Source organism: Centroberyx gerrardi, chromosome 12 (genome assembly GCF_048128805.1).
Source record: "Centroberyx gerrardi isolate f3 chromosome 12, fCenGer3.hap1.cur.20231027, whole genome shotgun sequence".
NCBI classification, from domain to species: Eukaryota; Metazoa; Chordata; class Actinopteri; order Beryciformes; family Berycidae; genus Centroberyx; species Centroberyx gerrardi.
The window spans coordinates 16,346,437-16,364,467 of NC_136008.1; the positions used below are offsets into that span (position 1 = coordinate 16,346,437).

Genomic DNA, 18,031 nt, shown 5'->3' on the forward strand with positions numbered 1-18,031 from the left:
TTAAACTGTGAACTTGAAACTGGCAAAACATATATAATCAACACATGATCTTATAAGTGACATTTGAGGTTATTTATTGGATTATTTAAAATGGGGTACCACTAAAAAAAATGGTATGGCAGAATTGCATGTTTTTTATATATAATAATGATTGTAAACACCTAAGTGGATGGGGATTATAGGTTATCATAGATCCAAACTCAGTGTCATTAATCTGCCTGTATTTGTGACATATGAACAGTTTCATATGTCAGATCATTTGCAGATCATTCATCAGGTTGTGAGAAGCATTCACACAACATGAGACACATCATTTGTAATGTCCTAAGCATTATTTGAGAACAGGCTAAGTTTACGCAGGGGTCCAACAGATACTTGTGCCCAAGGTCTCATGCTCTGGTGGGCTGGCCTTGGATAAATCGGGTATGAGCTGCCTGCCTGTCACTTCCTGAATATGAGAGTTAGAAAAATTTAACTGCCATAGGATTTAGCAATAAGCAAGAAAATCTGCTGAGAGTATAAGATGGTTTCCTTTTCACTGCTAAGACTCTGTCTCTTCTCTCTTGTACAGGCAACACTTGGACTTCAGCCATCTGGTAATTATGAAAATATATGATATCGAGGGCTTGGAACCAAAGGGGCATAAGTGTGTTATAGTAGATTTTACAGGAGAGCCAAAACAAATTTTGATCAAACTTGGATCAGCTGCCGTTACCACATACTAAGCACAATATTTTAACTTTTTGTGTTATCAGATTGAGCATTACTATAAAAACAATACTGCTACAGTTTGAGTTGAATTATATTTGTTAACTTTTTTAGAAAATGGCAGAAGAGTGAAATACGCCTTTTTGGCACAAACATTGTCCCAATACAGCCATGCAGAATATGGGCGTATGTAAGTAAACAATTGTAAAACACATTCATTTTAATACAAATCTAGCAACTACACTTCAATCAATACTGAAATATAAAACAAGATCAGAATGAATATCTTTATCTTGAAGTAATGCTCAGCAACTTTCACCAAGGCCTTTAAAATTGTAGGCTACATGGAACATATCAAATTGATTGATACATTTTTTCTGTTAAAAACGTTTAATAAACCTTTTTAATAGACATAAGAAACTACTTTTGATTCTAAACTACCACTTTTTTTTCTTTTGCTAGTGTAATACATTTTTGTAGGTCCTTATTGATGTGTCCTGGGACACATTCAAAGACCTGTAAAACTCCTCATAACACTGAGGGATAACTTCAGCTACCAGCAGTCTTACTACCAGAGCTCATCTTGATCAGTTCACACTCCTAACATTATAAAATAACATTTTGAATCTATAGGCCTAAGTATTTCATGGGACTATTAACATATTTACATTCATCTAATATTGACCTAGAATATTAATTAGGATATGAATAGGACACTAAAAATGATGTGATCATGCTGCCATGCTAGTATTACTTACGTCAGCATGCATTTTCAGTTGACCTAAGTGCTGTTAGAATCCTCTACCCACAATGCTTGTTCAGTGTCAAAAGTGGGGTTTTGCAAAAAAAGGGCATAAGTGCAGTTACGCCCTTTTGGCAGCAAACAAAACCATACTTTTACTGTTACGGCTTTCAGTTTTTGTTTAATTAAAACTTATGTGTCATGATTTCAGTTGTGTCCTTTTGGCACTGAAAAGATCTCACTGAGACCTTTTAATTGATATATAATAGGCTACTCATATTCGCCCAAAATCGCACTTACGCCCCTTTGGCTCCAAGCCCTCGATATGTACTATAATTTTCTTGTCATATAATAAGTATGATATGATGCACTTAAGTATTACTTTCTGTCACACAGTGCACTACTGAACTCTATTTTGAGATTTCTTATCAAAGTAAGACTACATAATTCTCAGAAAAGAACATTTCTGGATTTCTCAAGATATTTATGTGTATCTGTGATGGACTGGCGATCTGTCCAGTGTGTTTCCCTGCCTTCTGCCCAATGCATGCTGGGATAGGCTCCAGCCCCACCATGCTCTAATAGGAATAACTGGGGAAAGACAATGAATGCACAAATGGAAAATGTTTATGTGTAAGCCTTAAGCGTTACATTTTCCCAGTGTGGGAGCTCCTATCTGTTTAATACTGGTTGCATTTTTCATTAGTTCATGATTAATTCTTAACGCTTGTGTTTTATATATTTTGTAATTTTAACATGTTACTTAGAGAATTTATGATTTGTTGTTTGTATAAAAATACCTGTTGCAAAGAACACCTGTTCTAAACTTATATCATTACACCTTTAAAACATACTACGCCTACTAAAAATACTGAAACTAGAACTGAAATTAAATTAAAGCAAAACTAAAACTAAACAATTGTAAAAATAAACAAATAAATAACTAAAAAACAAAACTCAAACTACCAAACTCACACAATGAAACATCCAAAACTATAATAACCATGGCTATTAAGTGCTACTTTTTCCATCTTCTCCAACAGGTAATTTGGTCATGTTTGCTTCACTGGGAGACAGTATTAGTTTACCATGTGGCATACCTTCCATCAAATCCTGCTCCTCTGTCAACTGGAACATGGCTGGAGACTCAGTCACTCAGGTGGTCAAGGCAGGCATGGGGACAGCGCCACGGTACCGCACGGTGGCAAAGAACTGCTTTCTACACATAGATCATCTGGGATTAGATGATGCACGGCGTTACACTTGCGATGATGGGACATTCAATTCAAGTGTTTCACTGGAGATTCTCCTTGGTAAGTTACTTGTCTTACTAGCTCAAAACGCTCTTGAAAAACAATGAATAACAATGTCAATGTAATCACTTTGTTTTTTCTTTGTGTTTCTTCAGTTACTCAACAAAGTGCTGCAGATAAGGAAAAAATAGAACTTCATTGTTCCCTGAACTTATATAAAGGACTTGTCCCATCTTGTAACCACAGTGGAATACATATCAAGTGGCTTACTGAGGCCAACACACAGATATATGGAAGTAGATTTCACTTGGAACGTCCGTCTGACTGCTTCTCTAAACTGACCATCAAGCTAAAGCCGACGGACCATCACAGAAAATGGAGATGCCAACTAACTCAGAAAGACACTGTTAAAACCACCACCAGTTACACCACAACACTACCAGGTACTAAACTGAGCTTTACAGTGCTATAAATTGAATATGCGCTGTATGTACAAAGTGTAACCAGCGCTCCCTTTCACCCAGATGGTGTAGAGGAAGTGTTTGCTGTGGTGGGTGAGTCAGTGTCATTCTCTTGTGGCAACACTTCCTCTCTTGGTGTGGGTGGCAGGATGCAGTGGGACCTGGATGGAAGGTCACTGATGGATGATGTCACACCTGGTAAGGGCCAATTAGAGGCATTTCATGTGAACCAAGACTCCTCGTTGGTCATCAGCAAAGTGAGTGCCTTGCATTCTGGGGACTACCGGTGTTCGCTGCCCGTCGGTGAACGAAAAGTGATCAGCAAAATCCGCCTGCACACCCTGGACAGTGAGTGTTAAAACTCTCCAAAAATGCCAAAACAGACTATGAATTGTGCAGTGTTTAATGTCACTGCTTTGAACATTTATTTTCACTTTTGTCTCCACAGTTACTTCAGAGTATGGGCCAGGACGACATAATCTCACTTTGACTTGTCTGCTTACCTGTGCTGTTACAAAATGTGAACAAGACTTCAATTTAACCTGGACTGGAAGCAGCCATTATGGCTGGCAGAGCAGTTCCAATAACACCCTCAGCTCCAAGTTATTCCTCCTAGATCTTCAAATCACAAGAGATGAAGTTGCCTGTTCTGTGTCTAGAGAGGGTGTTGTAATGGCTGCAAAAATGTGGACCTTTATTAACAGTAAGTATGCAACACTGCATTGTAGCTTTTTTTCTTGACTGAAATCCACATATGAGAAGTTGCACCGTAGTTGTTGATAGTAATTTGAAGAAAAAAATATAATACTTCTGTGTGAACAGCTCTGCAAGCAGCTGCGTGGTTTGCCCTTCCCCTGGGCCTCTTGTTATGTGCAATTGCTGGAGGACTCTACATGTATGTGAAGAGGAAGCGCAATAAGGATGCAGGTACTGCACATGACTGAAGTACCTATATGACTACTGTACAGCCGTTTTGCCTAAATGGTTGATTTTCCCACCTCTCTATTTTGCAGGAAATGAACTGTCAAGTTTTGGAATGGTAAGAATAACCACAAGAGAGATGTGCAATAAAATAATGGTTTAATATTCTTTCTAACTTGACTATCTCCTAATTTTAATGTAATAACTCCAATATCCTTCGTCACAGGCTCATGTCTATGCGGATATTGAGGATCTAGATCATGAGGAAGTAATCCGCCAAAGGCAACCCAAAAGAGGAGCAACCACCACAAGTGACAGTTTCTATGATCTACTGCAGGCTGTAAACTAGTTCTAAATAAAAGTGTCATATCGACTCCATTTTAGCTTTGACCAGTAGTTTCAACCTCAGTGCAGCAAGAATATCACTTGTGTTCCAAAAAACACTTTTATATCTAAAAAAAACCCCATTCCTTTCTTGTAAGAATAAAAAAACACATCAATGCTACTGACACCCCTCCCTCCCCCATGACTATTCATCATCATCATCATCATCATCATCATCATCATCATCAGCATCATATCATTGTGCAGATAGAATTTAAGCAATTGGATTATAGATATAAATGAAAGATTACATAGTGACATCTCCATTCATTAAAAAAATATATATACATACATACATATACAATGACAGCTGGTTAGATGTATTGATTTAAACAGGGTAATGAGGCAGAGTGTTTTCAACAGTCTAAGGACAAGTATTTTCCAATAGCAGTTACTCATCATCAGTCACTGTTATTCTTCTTTTGCAATCATAACTCAAATGTTTTAAAAGCAAACAGATGTTACAAGTTTCTACATTGTACAGAAGTGTGAAGAGAGAACAGAATGCAATTCAGATTTGATGGTAGTACTTCATTTTTCTGAGCTAGGCAAGTCATCTCGGCTTGAAATTACTGACGCTGAACTGCAATAAAAGGAAGAAAATGTAATTATTTGACTACTTTTGACTATAATGAGAACAAAGTGTCAGTCTATAACTTATTATTCAAAACGATTTAAACAAAATACTCACAAGTACACATGCCTTCCTCCTGGAAATGTCTGTACAGACTGTTGACTCGTAGCTCTGTAAGCTCTGTGAGGTGAAGTCAGAAGTGATCATTGAAGTGGAAAATGTCATGATGGCTGGACTAAAACTATTCAGAGAAGAACATGGTGCTCACCTTCTAGAGCTGGAAAATGCACACTCTCATAATTGCCATCATTGAGCTCCATAAGCGAACCTGATTAACAGTGAGAGACATGATATGTAGTTATGATAATACTTCTCTAAACTGGATTAGTATCATTTTAGGGGTTAATTGAAATAGCATCTAGGTAGATGAGACCTGGGTGCCTCTGGGCTCTGGGTGCCTCTGGTCTCTGGGTGTAACGTCTGCAGTAGATGACGACTCCCACTATCAGTGCAGCCATAATGGCAACCCCAGTGATGACCAAAGCCACGACTCCAGTAGAAGCTCCACTGCTCCCTCTGTCATTGGTTTCCAATACATCGTCACTGGTTAGACCTGCTGAAGAAGATGTGAGGTCAAACTAAGCATTTATTTTAACATCATAATCCCACAGCAAGCAGTCCAACACTTAACACTATAATTGACAGTTATGAGCTCAGTGATGCGATTGAATTAAGAAGTAACATATTGCTGTACGTCAGACCTTTCACAACCTGTTTGGCAGTAACTGTGACAACAACGGCATCTCCCACTTTATAAAAGAAACACAATAGTTACATAGCAGTTATGTATTACATCAATTGTTGATAGAGATAATAACAAATAATACTTTAATATCTCACCTTGGACTTGTAGCTTGATCTCAAAGCAACGCTGACTTTGGCCAAGTAAGTACTTACATCTGTACCAACCACTGTCACTGAGATCCACAGATGGGATAGATAATGATGGTCCATAAGATTCAAGCCTTTCCCTCTGCTGGCTAATATCAGAGTATTGAAATATTGGGCTTTCACTGTCTCCTTTCACCATTGCCCAGGAGACATTTTGCAGTTGTTGTGCTGAAGTTATGTTCATTAGGCAATTCAGAGTAGCTGGTGTGCCGGGTGCTGCCTTCACTGCTTGAAGGGTTCTGCAGTCTTCAAGAGGGGTGATAAAATTGATGTAATACATTATTAATGGGGTGTAATTGAAAGGAGCGAGAAGGGAGGGGGGGAGGGGGGGAGACAAATGGGATAATGTTACCTTTCACTTTAAGAGTGGTATTTTTGATCAGAATACAGTCCCATCCTTGCCAGATTTCACAGCTGTATAATCCCTCATCAGATTTGCCTAATCTTGTCAGAGACAGAGACATGTCTCCCTTCCCATCGGCTCTCAATTTAACACGTTCAGCATCCTGGAATTTGGATGTTTCAGGCCTGGCAAGGACAACCTTCGGTTGAGTGGAACGATCTGTGGCATGTTTTGTCCATTTGACTCTGTAGAAGCTCTCTGGACCCATGATGGTCGGTATGGAACAAGGGAGAACTACATCTTCTTCTCGACTGGCTGACGCAATCTCTTGACTCTCTTTAATTTAAAATGAAGAGACTAACATGAGAATCAGTCTGAGAATCAGAGACTGATGGTCAGAGTACATTTCTGTAGTGTTGAACTGTTTCAGAAACAAATGCATGGTGTGTAAATCAGAATTTTATAATAAATCTCATCATTTTTACAAACATTAGAAATATTATTACATTTATTATCAAATAGGTAATCTAATTATGTCACCTTTTAGATCACACTCAATTGGTATATACTGTATACTCCTTTAGTCTACTGACAATAAAACAGGAAACTAAACATGCAAAATATGTTGATAATATTCACTGATTGAATTTGGTAAAGAAAATACTCAATAACCTACTCACCTGTGCATTCTGATATGGTTATCAGTAGAACCAATACTGAAAGACCCAGAAGATAAAAATGTGCCATTATCTGTGTCTATAATGTAACCCAGCAGATGGATTATTTAAGAAATTGAACTGCTGTGGCTTTCTCTCCACCTCTTTTCAGTTCTCTAAGTCAGTAGTTCGAAACCTTTGGCCCCCTCCCCGTCACAGGATGCACAGGGGAGTGAACAACCAACCAGAGAATGATTTTCCCTTTTCAGGTTGTTTCATTTGATTATCAGAGGAGGCCGAGAGGCAGAAAACCATTCAGTATTTCGCAAGAAAAAAGCAAAAATTAGAGAAGAAACAGAAGAAATAGACATGATAATTAATTTAGAAAGATGTTTTTTTCCTATCTATCCCACAAATCATCTTGTGACCGCCCCAAATTATCTTTCAACCACTGCTCTAAGTCATACAGAAGTCTATACATGAAGTGGGCAGGCAAACATTTCTTACAGCTGTAGTTTTTCATTTTAGTGTATCTGTGGCAAATAGTGCCACCATGTGGCAAGAACAAAGGGGTACAGAAAATTAGTGGCCATAGCAGCCTGTTGCAATTAAGTTATTCATCGGTCTCACAAACAATTTCACTTTTTAAAAACACGCCTTGTAAGCAAACTGTTGGTTTCCAAGACAATATAACAGCGACACATCACATTTCTGCCTATTTAAAAGGTCACACCTGTGCATGCTGAACATCATCCCTCCTTCCATAATTGAAATATCAACTTATTTTTTACATCATTTTGTCAGATGGACTTTTACAGAGAAGCTTAGAAATTTGAATGCGCCAATCAAGTATATTAGACATTATTTAAGTTTTAGGTGTCTCATTTAAACTGTATCTATTGGATGATACAACAGTAGCCTCCTTAATCTACTCTTTTTCTGGTGAAAGTCAGACTGTTTGAATTCACCGATGCACCAAGATGTCCCCTTTGCAACCTCCATTTGACTTCAGTCTGTTGTGTGCAGGCTAAATGTAACAAGGGAACTTCACTAATGGTCACATGCTCACTGAAACTCTGACACCCCACTTCCTCTTCTATCTCCATTTAGAGAAACACCACCATAGTTCTTCACACTGTCAGTATCAGCACTCCCACTCCAGTTTTCACTCTCTGTTTTACTCACCATAGTGGAGAGAAATGGACAAGAATATTCAAGGTGAGTCTATCTGTCCTCTGCTATGTCTATTTGCCTTTGTGACTTTCTGTGCCTATAGGCCTATAGCATATTTAGTCGTATGAATATGTCGACAAACAGGTATTTTTCTCTTTTTTTCTTTGCATAATGATGTTCAAGACTTCCTTCTGTGAGTAGGAACCCAGAGCCAGAAAGAAATGTGATATTTTTGTGTGTTTGTATGGTTGTTCATTTCACAGGGGGTAAAGCATATGGCATTATCAAGTCTCAACAGGAAGAGAAACTGAACTCTATCAATGAGGTGAGTGGAACTGATGGCTGACGTGTTTAGGTCAACTCATCCGGTTACAATAGACATCAATGTCTTTTGCAATGCAGCACTTTGCATAATACATCAAATCAATGGCTCAATCCAAACACAACTGCTACTGCTTGCTGCTACCACTATTACCGCAAGTACTACTACTACTACTAATATTAATACTACTACTAATAATAATAATATTACTACTACTACTACTACTAATAATAATAATAATCATCATCATCATCATCATCATAATAATCATAATGATGTCTGATTTATTTATCATTGATTTCTTACTTCTAAAGGCTTTTCTCTCAGATCCCCAGTATGCAGAAGAGGAAGATCTTGCTTCAAAACTCGACATGTTTAAAAGTGAGAATTCAAGAACTTATAAATACATGATGCATTGTAAAACAATCTGTATTCCCTTATCAATATGGGCACATCCATGAATTTTGATTCGTTTATTTATTTTATTTTTTTTACAGATAAATACATGGAGTTTGATCTTAATGACCAAGGAGAGATAGGTAAAATTGCACCGTTATCTTTATTGACCACAAGAGTCTTATAACCCTAATACATCATACTTATCTTTGCACTGATTACTGATAAGCCATCCGTGTCCTCTACTACACCTCTTTTCATTGTAGCCTTCACTCAGTTTGACTCACAAAGATGTGTACTCAGATTATAGGTAGGCTATGATAACTTTTCACTTCTTTGAACTATCAATTTCATAGACATGATGGGATTAAAGCGAATGCTGGAGAAACTAGGAGTGGCCAAAACTCACTTGGAACTGAAAAAGATGATGTCAGAGGTGGTTGGTGGGTCAGCGCAGGACACCAAGCCCCGGCCCATCGGCTACAGCGACTTCCTGAACATGATGCTGGGGAAAAGAAACGCAATTCTAAAACTGTGAGTTTATAAAACAATTATTACACAACACTCAATAGTACTTGATTCACACCAATAAAGCCTGCATCTATATGTACAGGCATGGGCCAGCGTTTTTCAGACACTGGGTGGGGACCCAAAGTTGGGTCACAGGAGGATTAGGGTCAAGGGAAGATTAAAATAAGTCCCCAAATCATTCAAAATAAACAGCTGATAGTTTTTGATAGAAAATTCATTATTGTTTATGAAGCTGCCGGTTATATTACATTGACTGGCTCTATAAAATTAAGCTTCTGTAACCTAGTCTAAGTTAGTTAGTACTTACTTAGTACCTATAAAAAATTTAAATAAATGGGTCCATGAAGAAAAAAGCTTGAAAAACCTTTGCTTAAAGATCTGCCTAATGAAGACTGTTTAATGCAGAAATGTTAAAGACTATTACACCATGCAATGCATTGCAATCTATCAGCAGTTGACATGTCCCTTTCTCTGTTGAAGGATCTTGATGTTTGAGGGCAAGGGTAAGGAGCAGGAGCCCACAAATGCTGGACCACCTTGCCGCAAGACCTTTTCAGACCTACCCTGAAGCATCTGCATTCCAACTGGCCCTGTCTGTCTTTAATGACTTTTGGTTTTATAGTAAGCAGATACAGACCTGCATAGGCTAGAATGTAGCCTAAAGACACCTTGCACCGGAATTGTTTGGATGGCAAATGTATTAAAATGTGAATTTATCAAATGGACATTATTTTGTCACTATATCCTTCGAGTCCCTTCTCCTTACACCGAAGACAATATTCCATACATTTCTCGGACCAGAGAAAATATATAATAGGATCTCAAGTGAAAACACACATTTTACACACATTTTATTATTGTTTTATTATTTAACGCACATATTTTCTCCATAAATATGACCTATCTTTCACTTTGGTAGGCTACTGCCACCCGAGTTACGGGTGGTTATGCTCCCACCATGCATCATGAGGACTTTTATTTTGAAAACTCCGGAAGACCGGAAGACTTGTTATTTTGTCAACCAGGGAGTCGTAAACTAGACAAGCTTGCTAGTTAATGTATTAATATAAGGGTAAGTAAAAGTGGCTTTCTGTAAGCTGTCATATTTACGTTTGAGATAATGTTGTACCTACTTTAAGATGGTAGTTAAATATCACAAAATCTCGTATTATACTAAACGTGTTGACTACCGTTAGCCAGCAAGCAAGTTAGCGTGTAAATCAGGAGCTAGCTACCCAAGATAAAGGGACAGTTATTTATATTAAAGTAAATTGAATGTTTAATGTACTTGAGAGAATTGAGTTTCATTTGAATAGTTTTATACCTACGGTGGAATCAATTTCCTCATCCGTGTTTGTAAAGTTCATAACTTTAGTGTTTAAGGCTGCTGGTTTCTAGCTAGCTAACGTTAGACGTTAAATGCATCACGGTGCACCGCTGACTTTGTTTTGATTTGTCAGGAGGATGAGCAGCTCAGAAGAGGTCTCGTGGATATCCTGGTTTTGCGGATTGAGGGGAAATGAGTTCTTCTGTGAGGTTAGTCTGTAGTAACCCTCTCCCTGCTAAGTGTAAAGTCTCACATCCACCTGGTCGTTGTGATGAGCTGTTGGTGTCATTTCAAAGTCGGCTGAAGTCCAGATGAAACCATATCGCATCTCTAACTCTATAAAGAAAGATGACAGTAAGTTGACATAGTTGCCAACTTACTGCCACAGCAATCAGGAACAACAATCAGGACTGAATTTACAGTTTTCATCTCCAGGACTTCCAGATGAGCACAGCCCACATTCAGTTGTAATGAAGACTTCTGCTTTCCCACATGATATCTCACTTTTTTATTGGCCTGAACACATAGCCTACCTGGTTAATGCTTAATAATGGCTGCAGGGTAAAAGCTGCACATAAGTCTTCTTTGTGCCAATGAATTTAATACATTTTTAGTTTTTAGCACAGATGGGGGGGGGGGGGGGGGGGGGGGGTATTAGTGGCTCACTCAAGAAGCACCTTAAAGAGACATGTGAAAGTGTTCACTTAAAATAACAAGACTGGGAGTTAGTGTGGCTAATGTCATGTTGGCATTAGTGTGTGACCCTGGATTGTCCCATAGGCTCACACAACCCAATTCTAATTTTAACTCCTTGCTTTCTTCGTTGGCAACATCTGACTAATCCTTTTAAGCTCTTATGCAGTGCTTTGACATCAGTGTGTTGTAGCAGAGTGTGTGCCGTTGCAACACGTTGTAGCAACAGATAATCAATGTTATGGATAGCCATGCCTTGTCTTCTGTTCCTATGTTACAGGTTGATGAGGACTACATACAGGACAAGTTTAACCTGACAGGTTTGAATGAGCAGGTGCCCCACTATCGCCAGGCTCTGGACATGATTCTCGACCTGGAGCCAGGTGAGAACATCAGGGAAGTAGCCGTTCCCACTTGAAATGAGATCAAGCACTGTCACTGATTTAACTACTTCAATAAACTTTCATTTGACAGATGAGGAACTTGAAGACAACCCCAACCAGAGTGACTTGATAGAGCAGGCAGCGGAGATGCTCTATGGGCTTATTCATGCACGTTACATCCTCACAAACAGAGGCATTGCACAGATGGTAAGCTACATTACAGAATCAGTCTATGTTTCAAATGCTTTAGTTAGCTATTCTCATTTCTAATTCTTATGTGCTCCATGACAAGCATTAACAATGGTTTTTCTGAAATTATTGTTCTTAATAGTTGGAAAAGTATCAACAAGGGGATTTTGGCTATTGCCCCAGAGTCTATTGTGAGAATCAGCCCATGCTTCCCATTGGTAAGTCTGATTCTTTTCATTCCCTTCACATTAAACATGGCCTCCCTTACGTAAGAGCCATGCTCCACCTTTGAACTTTGTTTATGAAGACATGCTCCACTCTGTCATCTCTTGTCCTATGCAGGTTTGTCAGACATCCCAGGTGAGGCCATGGTGAAGCTTTATTGCCCAAAGTGCATGGATGTGTACACCCCAAAATCCTCCAGACACCACCACACAGACGGGGCCTATTTTGGGACAGGATTCCCCCACATGCTCTTCATGGTGCACCCAGAGTACCGTCCAAAACGACCAGCCAACCAGTTTGTGCCAAGGTTTGTTTGCCTTACTCTGTCTCGCTTGTCATTTATTGCTAGCATGAACCTATTGACAGTATGATTTACATATCCCCTGTTCTGACTGAAATATGTCTTCAGAAAATAATCTTTTCAGATGTTGAGCAAATCTGGTTTATCATCTCATTGTTGCTTGTGTATTTTTGACTTTCAAGAACTAGGCTTGGCCCATGGTCATGAACCATTTTTTACACTTTGGGGATAATGTCAGCTGTTAGTTACAGTAAAGAAGCATAAAAATGGAGACCCAAGTTTTTTTCAGGACCCTGACAATATAGTATAAACTTAGAGATGCTGTAGTCAGTAGGATATTGATGTATATAGTTTTAACCAATGCATAACTGTCAAATGAGATGTAGTAATGACCTTCTATAGCTGCTTCGCTCTTTTGGAAGGTCTATAGGAAAGTAATTATAAGATTCTGCAGAATATCCAACCATAAACTCCCTGAATTGTCTCAGATGGTAGCATGAAGCAGATTATTGGCTACTGATGGCCATGACAACAGCCATTTTTTTTTCTTGCCTTCTAATGTACCTTCTGCACTGATTTTGACAGTGATTTTAATAAGAGAATTCTTTGTGTTCCCTTTCAATTTCAACAAACGGGAAATGATTGTATTTTCTTATGTTTTTTAGGTTATATGGTTTCAAGATACACCCAATGGCTTATCAACTCCAACTTCAGGCTGCTTCAAGCTTCAAGAGCCCAGTGAAGACAATTCGCTAGAACTTACCCTTGACCAAGACAGTGGATACAGAGACTTTTTTTTGCCGTTTACTACTTGTTCCAAGCGATGGATTAATTGTAATCCCAATAAAGGCTTGTACAGAACTCCCAACCCATCTCAATGCAGATAGACACATTTAAGTCCTTTTTTAGATCCACCTGTTTCCTATCGTCGTAAAACACTTACAATTTAGCAAAAGTTTGGTTCTCCTGTGTTAAACGTTATTATTCCCAAAGGATCCATCTCCTGATACAATGTTTTACCTGAATTGATGTCAGTTTTTTTATTCACATTTTTAAGGCTGGTTTCTCTTATTCAGAAAAAGGACTAATTCAGTGACAATATAAGCTTTGGTTTAGATGTATAGCGACTGTGGCCTATATCAGTGATTCGATCATTTTGAAAGATAATGTTGAATTGTGTCAAATCACATTTACCTGTGCTGCAGAACAAATGTTGGAATGTGCGTAAGCTTTGCTCCTCAGGGTGAGGGCATCATTTGTCACTAACGGCAACATATGGATGTAAATGTGATCAGGTATTGTTTGCAAGAAACAAGGAACACCAGATTAGAGGGTGAAAGTCAGGTTTTCTTGAAGATGCACCTTCGCTTGGTTTCCATTTCATTGTTACGGTCTCCGGTTTCATTGAATGAGTGGTTGTGCACTTGCTTCATTGTTAAAACACCTGTAACATCAACATTTTCCTGATAATTCTCTACTTGCAGCTATACTTTGTTTACATTATGGTACTACAATCTACAAACTGTTACAATCTTTTTCTGTCTTAAGAGTTTGGTGATAATTATCCTGTTGACTGACTGGTTTCAAATATGCGGCAACATCCACTATGAAACAAGTGAATGGCATTAAATATTTATTTCTTACAAAGATCTCATGGATACTTTTTCAGTTCTAAGTGAAGTGGGATTTACATAGACACAGAGCCTGCTAAAATGCAAAATTATGCATATTTTATTTTTTCATAAAAAGACAGGGATAGGTCACAAGAAAGCAATATTTTCCAATGTCTAAAATCTAGTTTTCTTCATGTGAAATTCTACGTTTTCCTTCTGGAACGGGTTGTCCTTGTTCATGTAGCTACAATACCAAACGCTTTTTCAGGTAAAAAAAAAAAAAAGGCTGCTACCAAACATGCTAAACATGCTAAAAGGGTTTTCGTATATTTTAAGCATTTCTTCTCCTACGGAAAAATACAGGATACAGCAAGTGAGAGCAATCTACTTTGTCTATGTGGTAAAAAGGCTTTACAAACTTGGTTAATAATGCAATATTTAACATTGTGACATCTTTAGTAGAAGCCTGGAAACTGGCTTGTGTTGAAACATCACAGTACAACGAATCACATGAAACAGTTCCTACTTTACAAATAAATTACTGTATAGTAGAACATGTAAAAAAGACAAACATTGTGCCCCTATGAGAGAAAAGCCACATACACTGGGACAGCTGCCTTCACCTCTTACACATGGTTACTGTGACAGTCAAGCTTCATATTTATTGACCTCCTTGGCTGAACAAAAATGTACATTTAAGGTAAGGATGGATATACATATTTGGACATTCCTCATACAATCATACGGAGGTCTGTAGTCTTACAAAGAATATCAAAACCTGAGATAAACAGACCAAAGCTTGTTAAACTTTTCTTATCAACCAAATATACTCAAATCACTTACGAAGGTATCAAACAAAAAGTAGGGCAGAGGGAAGCACTCCTTTGTCGTTTTTAAATTCTGAAAAGTTTGATATAGCCTACTCGGTGGTGGATTACAAGAGGAAACGAATAAGACAATGATTCAGGGTGTCAGGCAAGACAGGTAAGGAGGTCTTTGATAGGGACCTCTCAAAATTCAGAGTAAACAACAAAATCGTAACCTACCATTCAATAAGTAGATGGACATGAATAACTTAAAAACCTCAATTTATACAAATACTATAAAAGCATTAATTCTATAAAATAGAGAAACATTTCAAAATAGATCAATTTTCAATTCAAACTTTACAATAGTGTGTAGGCTACTAGTTCTTGGCTAGTTGGGGAAGAAAATATTTAGGATTTTGTTTTTCCTTTTACCTGAGCAGTGAACAAAGCCAAACAGCTGTCCAAATTTGAGCACAGAATATCTTTGTTCACATAGGTTAATGTGAGGTATGTCATTTCATTTCACAAAAAAGTCTGCTCCTCAAAAAGACAACAAGTAAACAAAAAAGGAGTTCCCTTGAATATGGTCTTATGTTCCCCTAGCAGCACCGAGGGAATAAATGCTGAAACTGAAACTTTTGTCTAAACTAGAGTGAAAACAGTGCATTTGTATAAAATTAACAGAATGTAAAAACGTCGAATAATTTTCAAAGTAAGAACCTAGGAAAATAAAAGCGTTTAAAAGCAAATGAAAGGGAAATCACTCAACTGAAAATTCTGTTTTTTTTTTAAACAATAAAAATGTATAAACTAGGCTTTTTGAACACCAGGATGAGAAATAAGCGTTTGATCTTTTCTACCCTTCTCTACCTAGGCTAAGATCCTCTACTAAGACTTATCTAATCAGTCATCCACTAATTTTAGGTGCAGAGGTGGATTCAAGAGATATTGTTCAGGTATGTGTGTGTGGTAGATAGAGCTGGTCACTGTGTGTGTGTGTTGGCCAGGGCCTACTGAGCGCTGCAGTCTGACGTAGAGGTGGGGGTGGGGGGGAAGGAGGGTGCTGGTAGAAATGTAGGTGGTGATTCAGTTACATTGCTGATGCTCCGCCGTCATTCTCCTGGAAGACACACATTTGGTGTACTTGTATTAGTCTTAATATGAATTGGTAAAGACAAAATGAGGCTTAATCCTCAATATTCTGTCCATTGCTGTTATGTGTCATGGGCAGAAGGTTATAGAGATTTATTTATCTGTACCTGGTCTTGGTCAGCTTCAGAGTCCGCAGTTATGACAATTCTCTTCTCTACACGAGACTCTGAAGATCCAGTTTTCACTACCTGATAAGAGGGAAGGGAAAAAGGGTTATCAGAGAGGTTGGAGAGGATAATAAAATAAATAGAAAGCCAGAGAGAGATTGTACTGCTGACCTTGGAGATGTGAGTGGTAGTGGTGGTGACTGTGGTGCCACTAGTGGTTTCTGAGGTAATGGTACGGGTGCTGGACAGAGTTGTGCCGTCTTTGTCCTCGTCTGTCCCGTCGACTGCCACCTGAGGAGAAGACCAAGCGAGGTTGACTCAGTAATTAGTTGAGGTGTGGCGCAGTGCTGCCTCGTGCTCAGCTTGGAGCCCCTGGCCTGGTCCTCCCAGACCTGCTTACTCTATATCTATCCCCTCCATGCAAAATGATGGCGATAGATGGGGGTTGTCCATAGCTAAGACAGATCTGGGCTGAGCAGGCGGCGGAGCCCCTACCTTTGAAGACTCATAGGTGATGGTCTTGGTCGGGACGATAGGGACCTCTGTGGTGGAGATGTCACTGGATAGGGAGTTGGAGACAGCTGTGATGGTGACTGTCTGGGTCTGCACCAGAGGGGGCTGTGGATGGGAGCATAGCCCCATGAGTGGCTGTGACCAGACACCTCACACCTCTCACAGCAACCATTTTATTTCACACCATGCATTCCCTTATAAGCCATTGCCTGTGTAAATCAACTCTTACCACAACAGTCGAGTTACTTATTAACTGTTACCATTATTGGGATCAATAATGCTTCCCACCACCAGCTATTATGAAAGGAAAAGGGAAGCAGAAAATCCCCAAGCCATAAGTGGATTGGATAGAGGATGAAAGTCATGTCAATGTGTCAGAAACAACACTGAGTAGAGAAGAATGTACTAGTGCTATGGCAACCCGTCACCATAGTTGAGAACTTATCACACCACTATGCAACACCTCTGCAGCATACTGTTACATTCAAACATGCTGATGATGAACATAATCCATGCCGCCCACACATAATTCAACTACCTTTACAGATTCAAAGATTAGACGTAGCTTTGTTTTGCTAGTCCTAATGATGCTGCAGAGGGGTGAGCAAGTGTGCCAGCCACGGAGTCATACAGAGGCCAAGCAGAGACAGAGAATCAGCATCAGCATCACCCTGAGGTGGGGGGTGGGCTACCTGGAAGCAGCGTATGACATGGGGACCACCGCTCACGAAATAGGAGGCTGGGGAAGATCCAACTATCCTCCCAGAGTACTCCAACCCAGGATATGAAGCTTCTTCCTCCTGCTCCTCCTTCAACTGGGTCTCATCTATAGCCGTACTGGACAGGCGGTGGGAGGGAGGCAGCTTTGCCATCTCCACCTCTACGATAGGCACCAAGGAGGTCTCAGAAACTACACCCTCTTCCTGATCACACGGCTCTGCCACATCAGGGGCATCATGGGCTTCAACACTATCAGGCTCGCTCTTTCGGCTCGCAGTGGGGCTGGGTACGCCTGAGAAGCCCAAATTGCTGCTGGTTTCCTCATGTGCAGCCTTAGTGTCTGAACCGTCCCGTGTGGGACTAATGCACAAACTCTAAAAAAGACATAACATAGTCACTGTATGATAATGGATAGGTGAAATGTTACTACTGACATAATATGTACAGTAATATGCATTTACATAAATTTTTTATTATGTATGCATATGAGTTAAATATATATGCGTTTATGTATATAGTATGTATGTATACTTAGTATCCACTTATTAGGTACACCTCCCCATTTACGTAAACAGATCACTCCT

General features: G+C 39.1%; 4 protein-coding genes and 2 long non-coding RNA genes across 14 annotated transcripts in view; 3 read left to right on the plus strand and 3 right to left on the minus strand.

The window, feature by feature from the left end:
• Nucleotides 1–468: 468 nt before the first annotated feature.
• On the plus strand, nucleotides 469–4,445 carry LOC139914123 (uncharacterized). Its single transcript, XM_071902329.2, has 8 exons — nucleotides 469–596; nucleotides 2,494–2,763; nucleotides 2,859–3,146; nucleotides 3,228–3,512; nucleotides 3,613–3,867; nucleotides 3,987–4,091; nucleotides 4,178–4,203; nucleotides 4,312–4,445. Exons 1-8 carry the CDS (start codon nucleotides 524–526, stop codon nucleotides 4,432–4,434), a joined length of 1,425 nt encoding a protein of 474 aa, XP_071758430.2. The 5' UTR covers nucleotides 469–523; the 3' UTR covers nucleotides 4,435–4,445.
• LOC139914124 (uncharacterized) lies at nucleotides 4,236–5,722 on the minus strand. Its single transcript, XR_011784745.2, has 4 exons — nucleotides 5,477–5,722; nucleotides 5,312–5,371; nucleotides 5,161–5,223; nucleotides 4,236–5,052 (listed from the first exon to the last, which is right to left on the minus strand). It is a non-coding gene; the product is annotated as an uncharacterized LOC139914124 (long non-coding RNA).
• Nucleotides 5,723–5,949: 227 nt separating this feature from the next.
• On the minus strand, nucleotides 5,950–7,117 carry LOC139914107 (uncharacterized). The gene is made up of 3 exons (XR_011784744.1): nucleotides 7,018–7,117; nucleotides 6,347–6,673; nucleotides 5,950–6,240 (listed from the first exon to the last, which is right to left on the minus strand). It is a non-coding gene; the product is annotated as an uncharacterized LOC139914107 (long non-coding RNA).
• A 953-nt stretch (nucleotides 7,118–8,070) lies between these two features.
• On the plus strand, nucleotides 8,071–10,140 carry LOC139914119 (allograft inflammatory factor 1-like). Its single transcript, XM_071902324.2, has 6 exons — nucleotides 8,071–8,211; nucleotides 8,430–8,491; nucleotides 8,803–8,869; nucleotides 8,986–9,027; nucleotides 9,241–9,418; nucleotides 9,896–10,140. Exons 1-6 carry the CDS (start codon nucleotides 8,193–8,195, stop codon nucleotides 9,981–9,983), a joined length of 456 nt encoding a protein of 151 aa, XP_071758425.1. The 5' UTR covers nucleotides 8,071–8,192; the 3' UTR covers nucleotides 9,984–10,140.
• Nucleotides 10,141–10,412: 272 nt separating this feature from the next.
• On the plus strand, nucleotides 10,413–14,153 carry LOC139914116 (casein kinase II subunit beta). Of its 2 annotated transcripts, XM_071902318.1 has the most exons (7): nucleotides 10,413–10,487; nucleotides 10,876–10,951; nucleotides 11,716–11,818; nucleotides 11,910–12,025; nucleotides 12,150–12,225; nucleotides 12,350–12,539; nucleotides 13,199–14,153. In XM_071902318.1, the coding sequence occupies exons 2-7, from the start codon at nucleotides 10,880–10,882 to the stop codon at nucleotides 13,287–13,289; spliced, it is 648 nt and encodes a 215-aa protein (XP_071758419.1). In that variant the 5' UTR covers nucleotides 10,413–10,487; nucleotides 10,876–10,879; the 3' UTR covers nucleotides 13,290–14,153. The 2 variants fall into 2 exon arrangements, with proteins under 2 accessions (XP_071758419.1, XP_078143264.1); XM_078287138.1 differs by lacking the exon at nucleotides 10,413–10,487 and having other exon boundaries at nucleotides 10,937–11,037.
• A 95-nt stretch (nucleotides 14,154–14,248) lies between these two features.
• Nucleotides 14,249–18,031, minus strand: part of LOC139914125 (uncharacterized) — a 34,583-nt gene continuing 30,800 nt past the window's right edge. For 6 of the 8 annotated variants that reach the window (XM_078287133.1, XM_078287134.1, XM_078287132.1 and 3 more), the window contains 5 exons: nucleotides 17,420–17,821; nucleotides 16,710–16,832; nucleotides 16,386–16,505; nucleotides 16,215–16,295; nucleotides 14,249–16,075 (listed from right to left, as the gene is read on the minus strand). In XM_078287133.1, coding sequence (XP_078143259.1) covers nucleotides 16,046–16,075; nucleotides 16,215–16,295; nucleotides 16,386–16,505; nucleotides 16,710–16,832; nucleotides 17,420–17,821 — 756 coding nt within the window. In that variant the 3' untranslated portion in view covers nucleotides 14,249–16,045. The remainder of the gene's footprint in view (nucleotides 16,076–16,214; nucleotides 16,296–16,385; nucleotides 16,506–16,709; nucleotides 16,833–17,419; nucleotides 17,822–18,031) is intronic. The other 2 variants (XM_078287135.1, XM_078287136.1) reach the window with 2 other exon arrangements.

Bases quoted from the DNA above. Each gene is read 5' to 3' on its own strand.
- LOC139914123 (XM_071902329.2), top strand. From the start codon at position 524: ATGGTTTCCTTTTCACTGCTAAGACTCTGTCTCTTCTCTCTTGTACAG. The intron at 3,513-3,612 runs GTGAGTGTTAAA...TTGTCTCCACAG, and splicing joins CCGCCTGCACACCCTGGACA to TTACTTCAGAGTATGGGCCA. The intron at 3,868-3,986 runs GTAAGTATGCAA...CTGTGTGAACAG, and splicing joins AATGTGGACCTTTATTAACA to CTCTGCAAGCAGCTGCGTGG.
- LOC139914119 (XM_071902324.2), top strand. The intron at 8,492-8,802 runs GTGAGTGGAACT...TTACTTCTAAAG, and splicing joins AACTGAACTCTATCAATGAG to GCTTTTCTCTCAGATCCCCA. The intron at 9,419-9,895 runs GTGAGTTTATAA...TCTCTGTTGAAG, and splicing joins AGAAACGCAATTCTAAAACT to GATCTTGATGTTTGAGGGCA.
- LOC139914116 (XM_071902318.1), top strand. From the start codon at position 10,880: ATGAGCAGCTCAGAAGAGGTCTCGTGGATATCCTGGTTTTGCGGATTG. The intron at 11,819-11,909 runs GTGAGAACATCA...TTCATTTGACAG, and splicing joins GATTCTCGACCTGGAGCCAG to ATGAGGAACTTGAAGACAAC. The intron at 12,540-13,198 runs GTTTGTTTGCCT...TATGTTTTTTAG, and splicing joins GCCAACCAGTTTGTGCCAAG to GTTATATGGTTTCAAGATAC.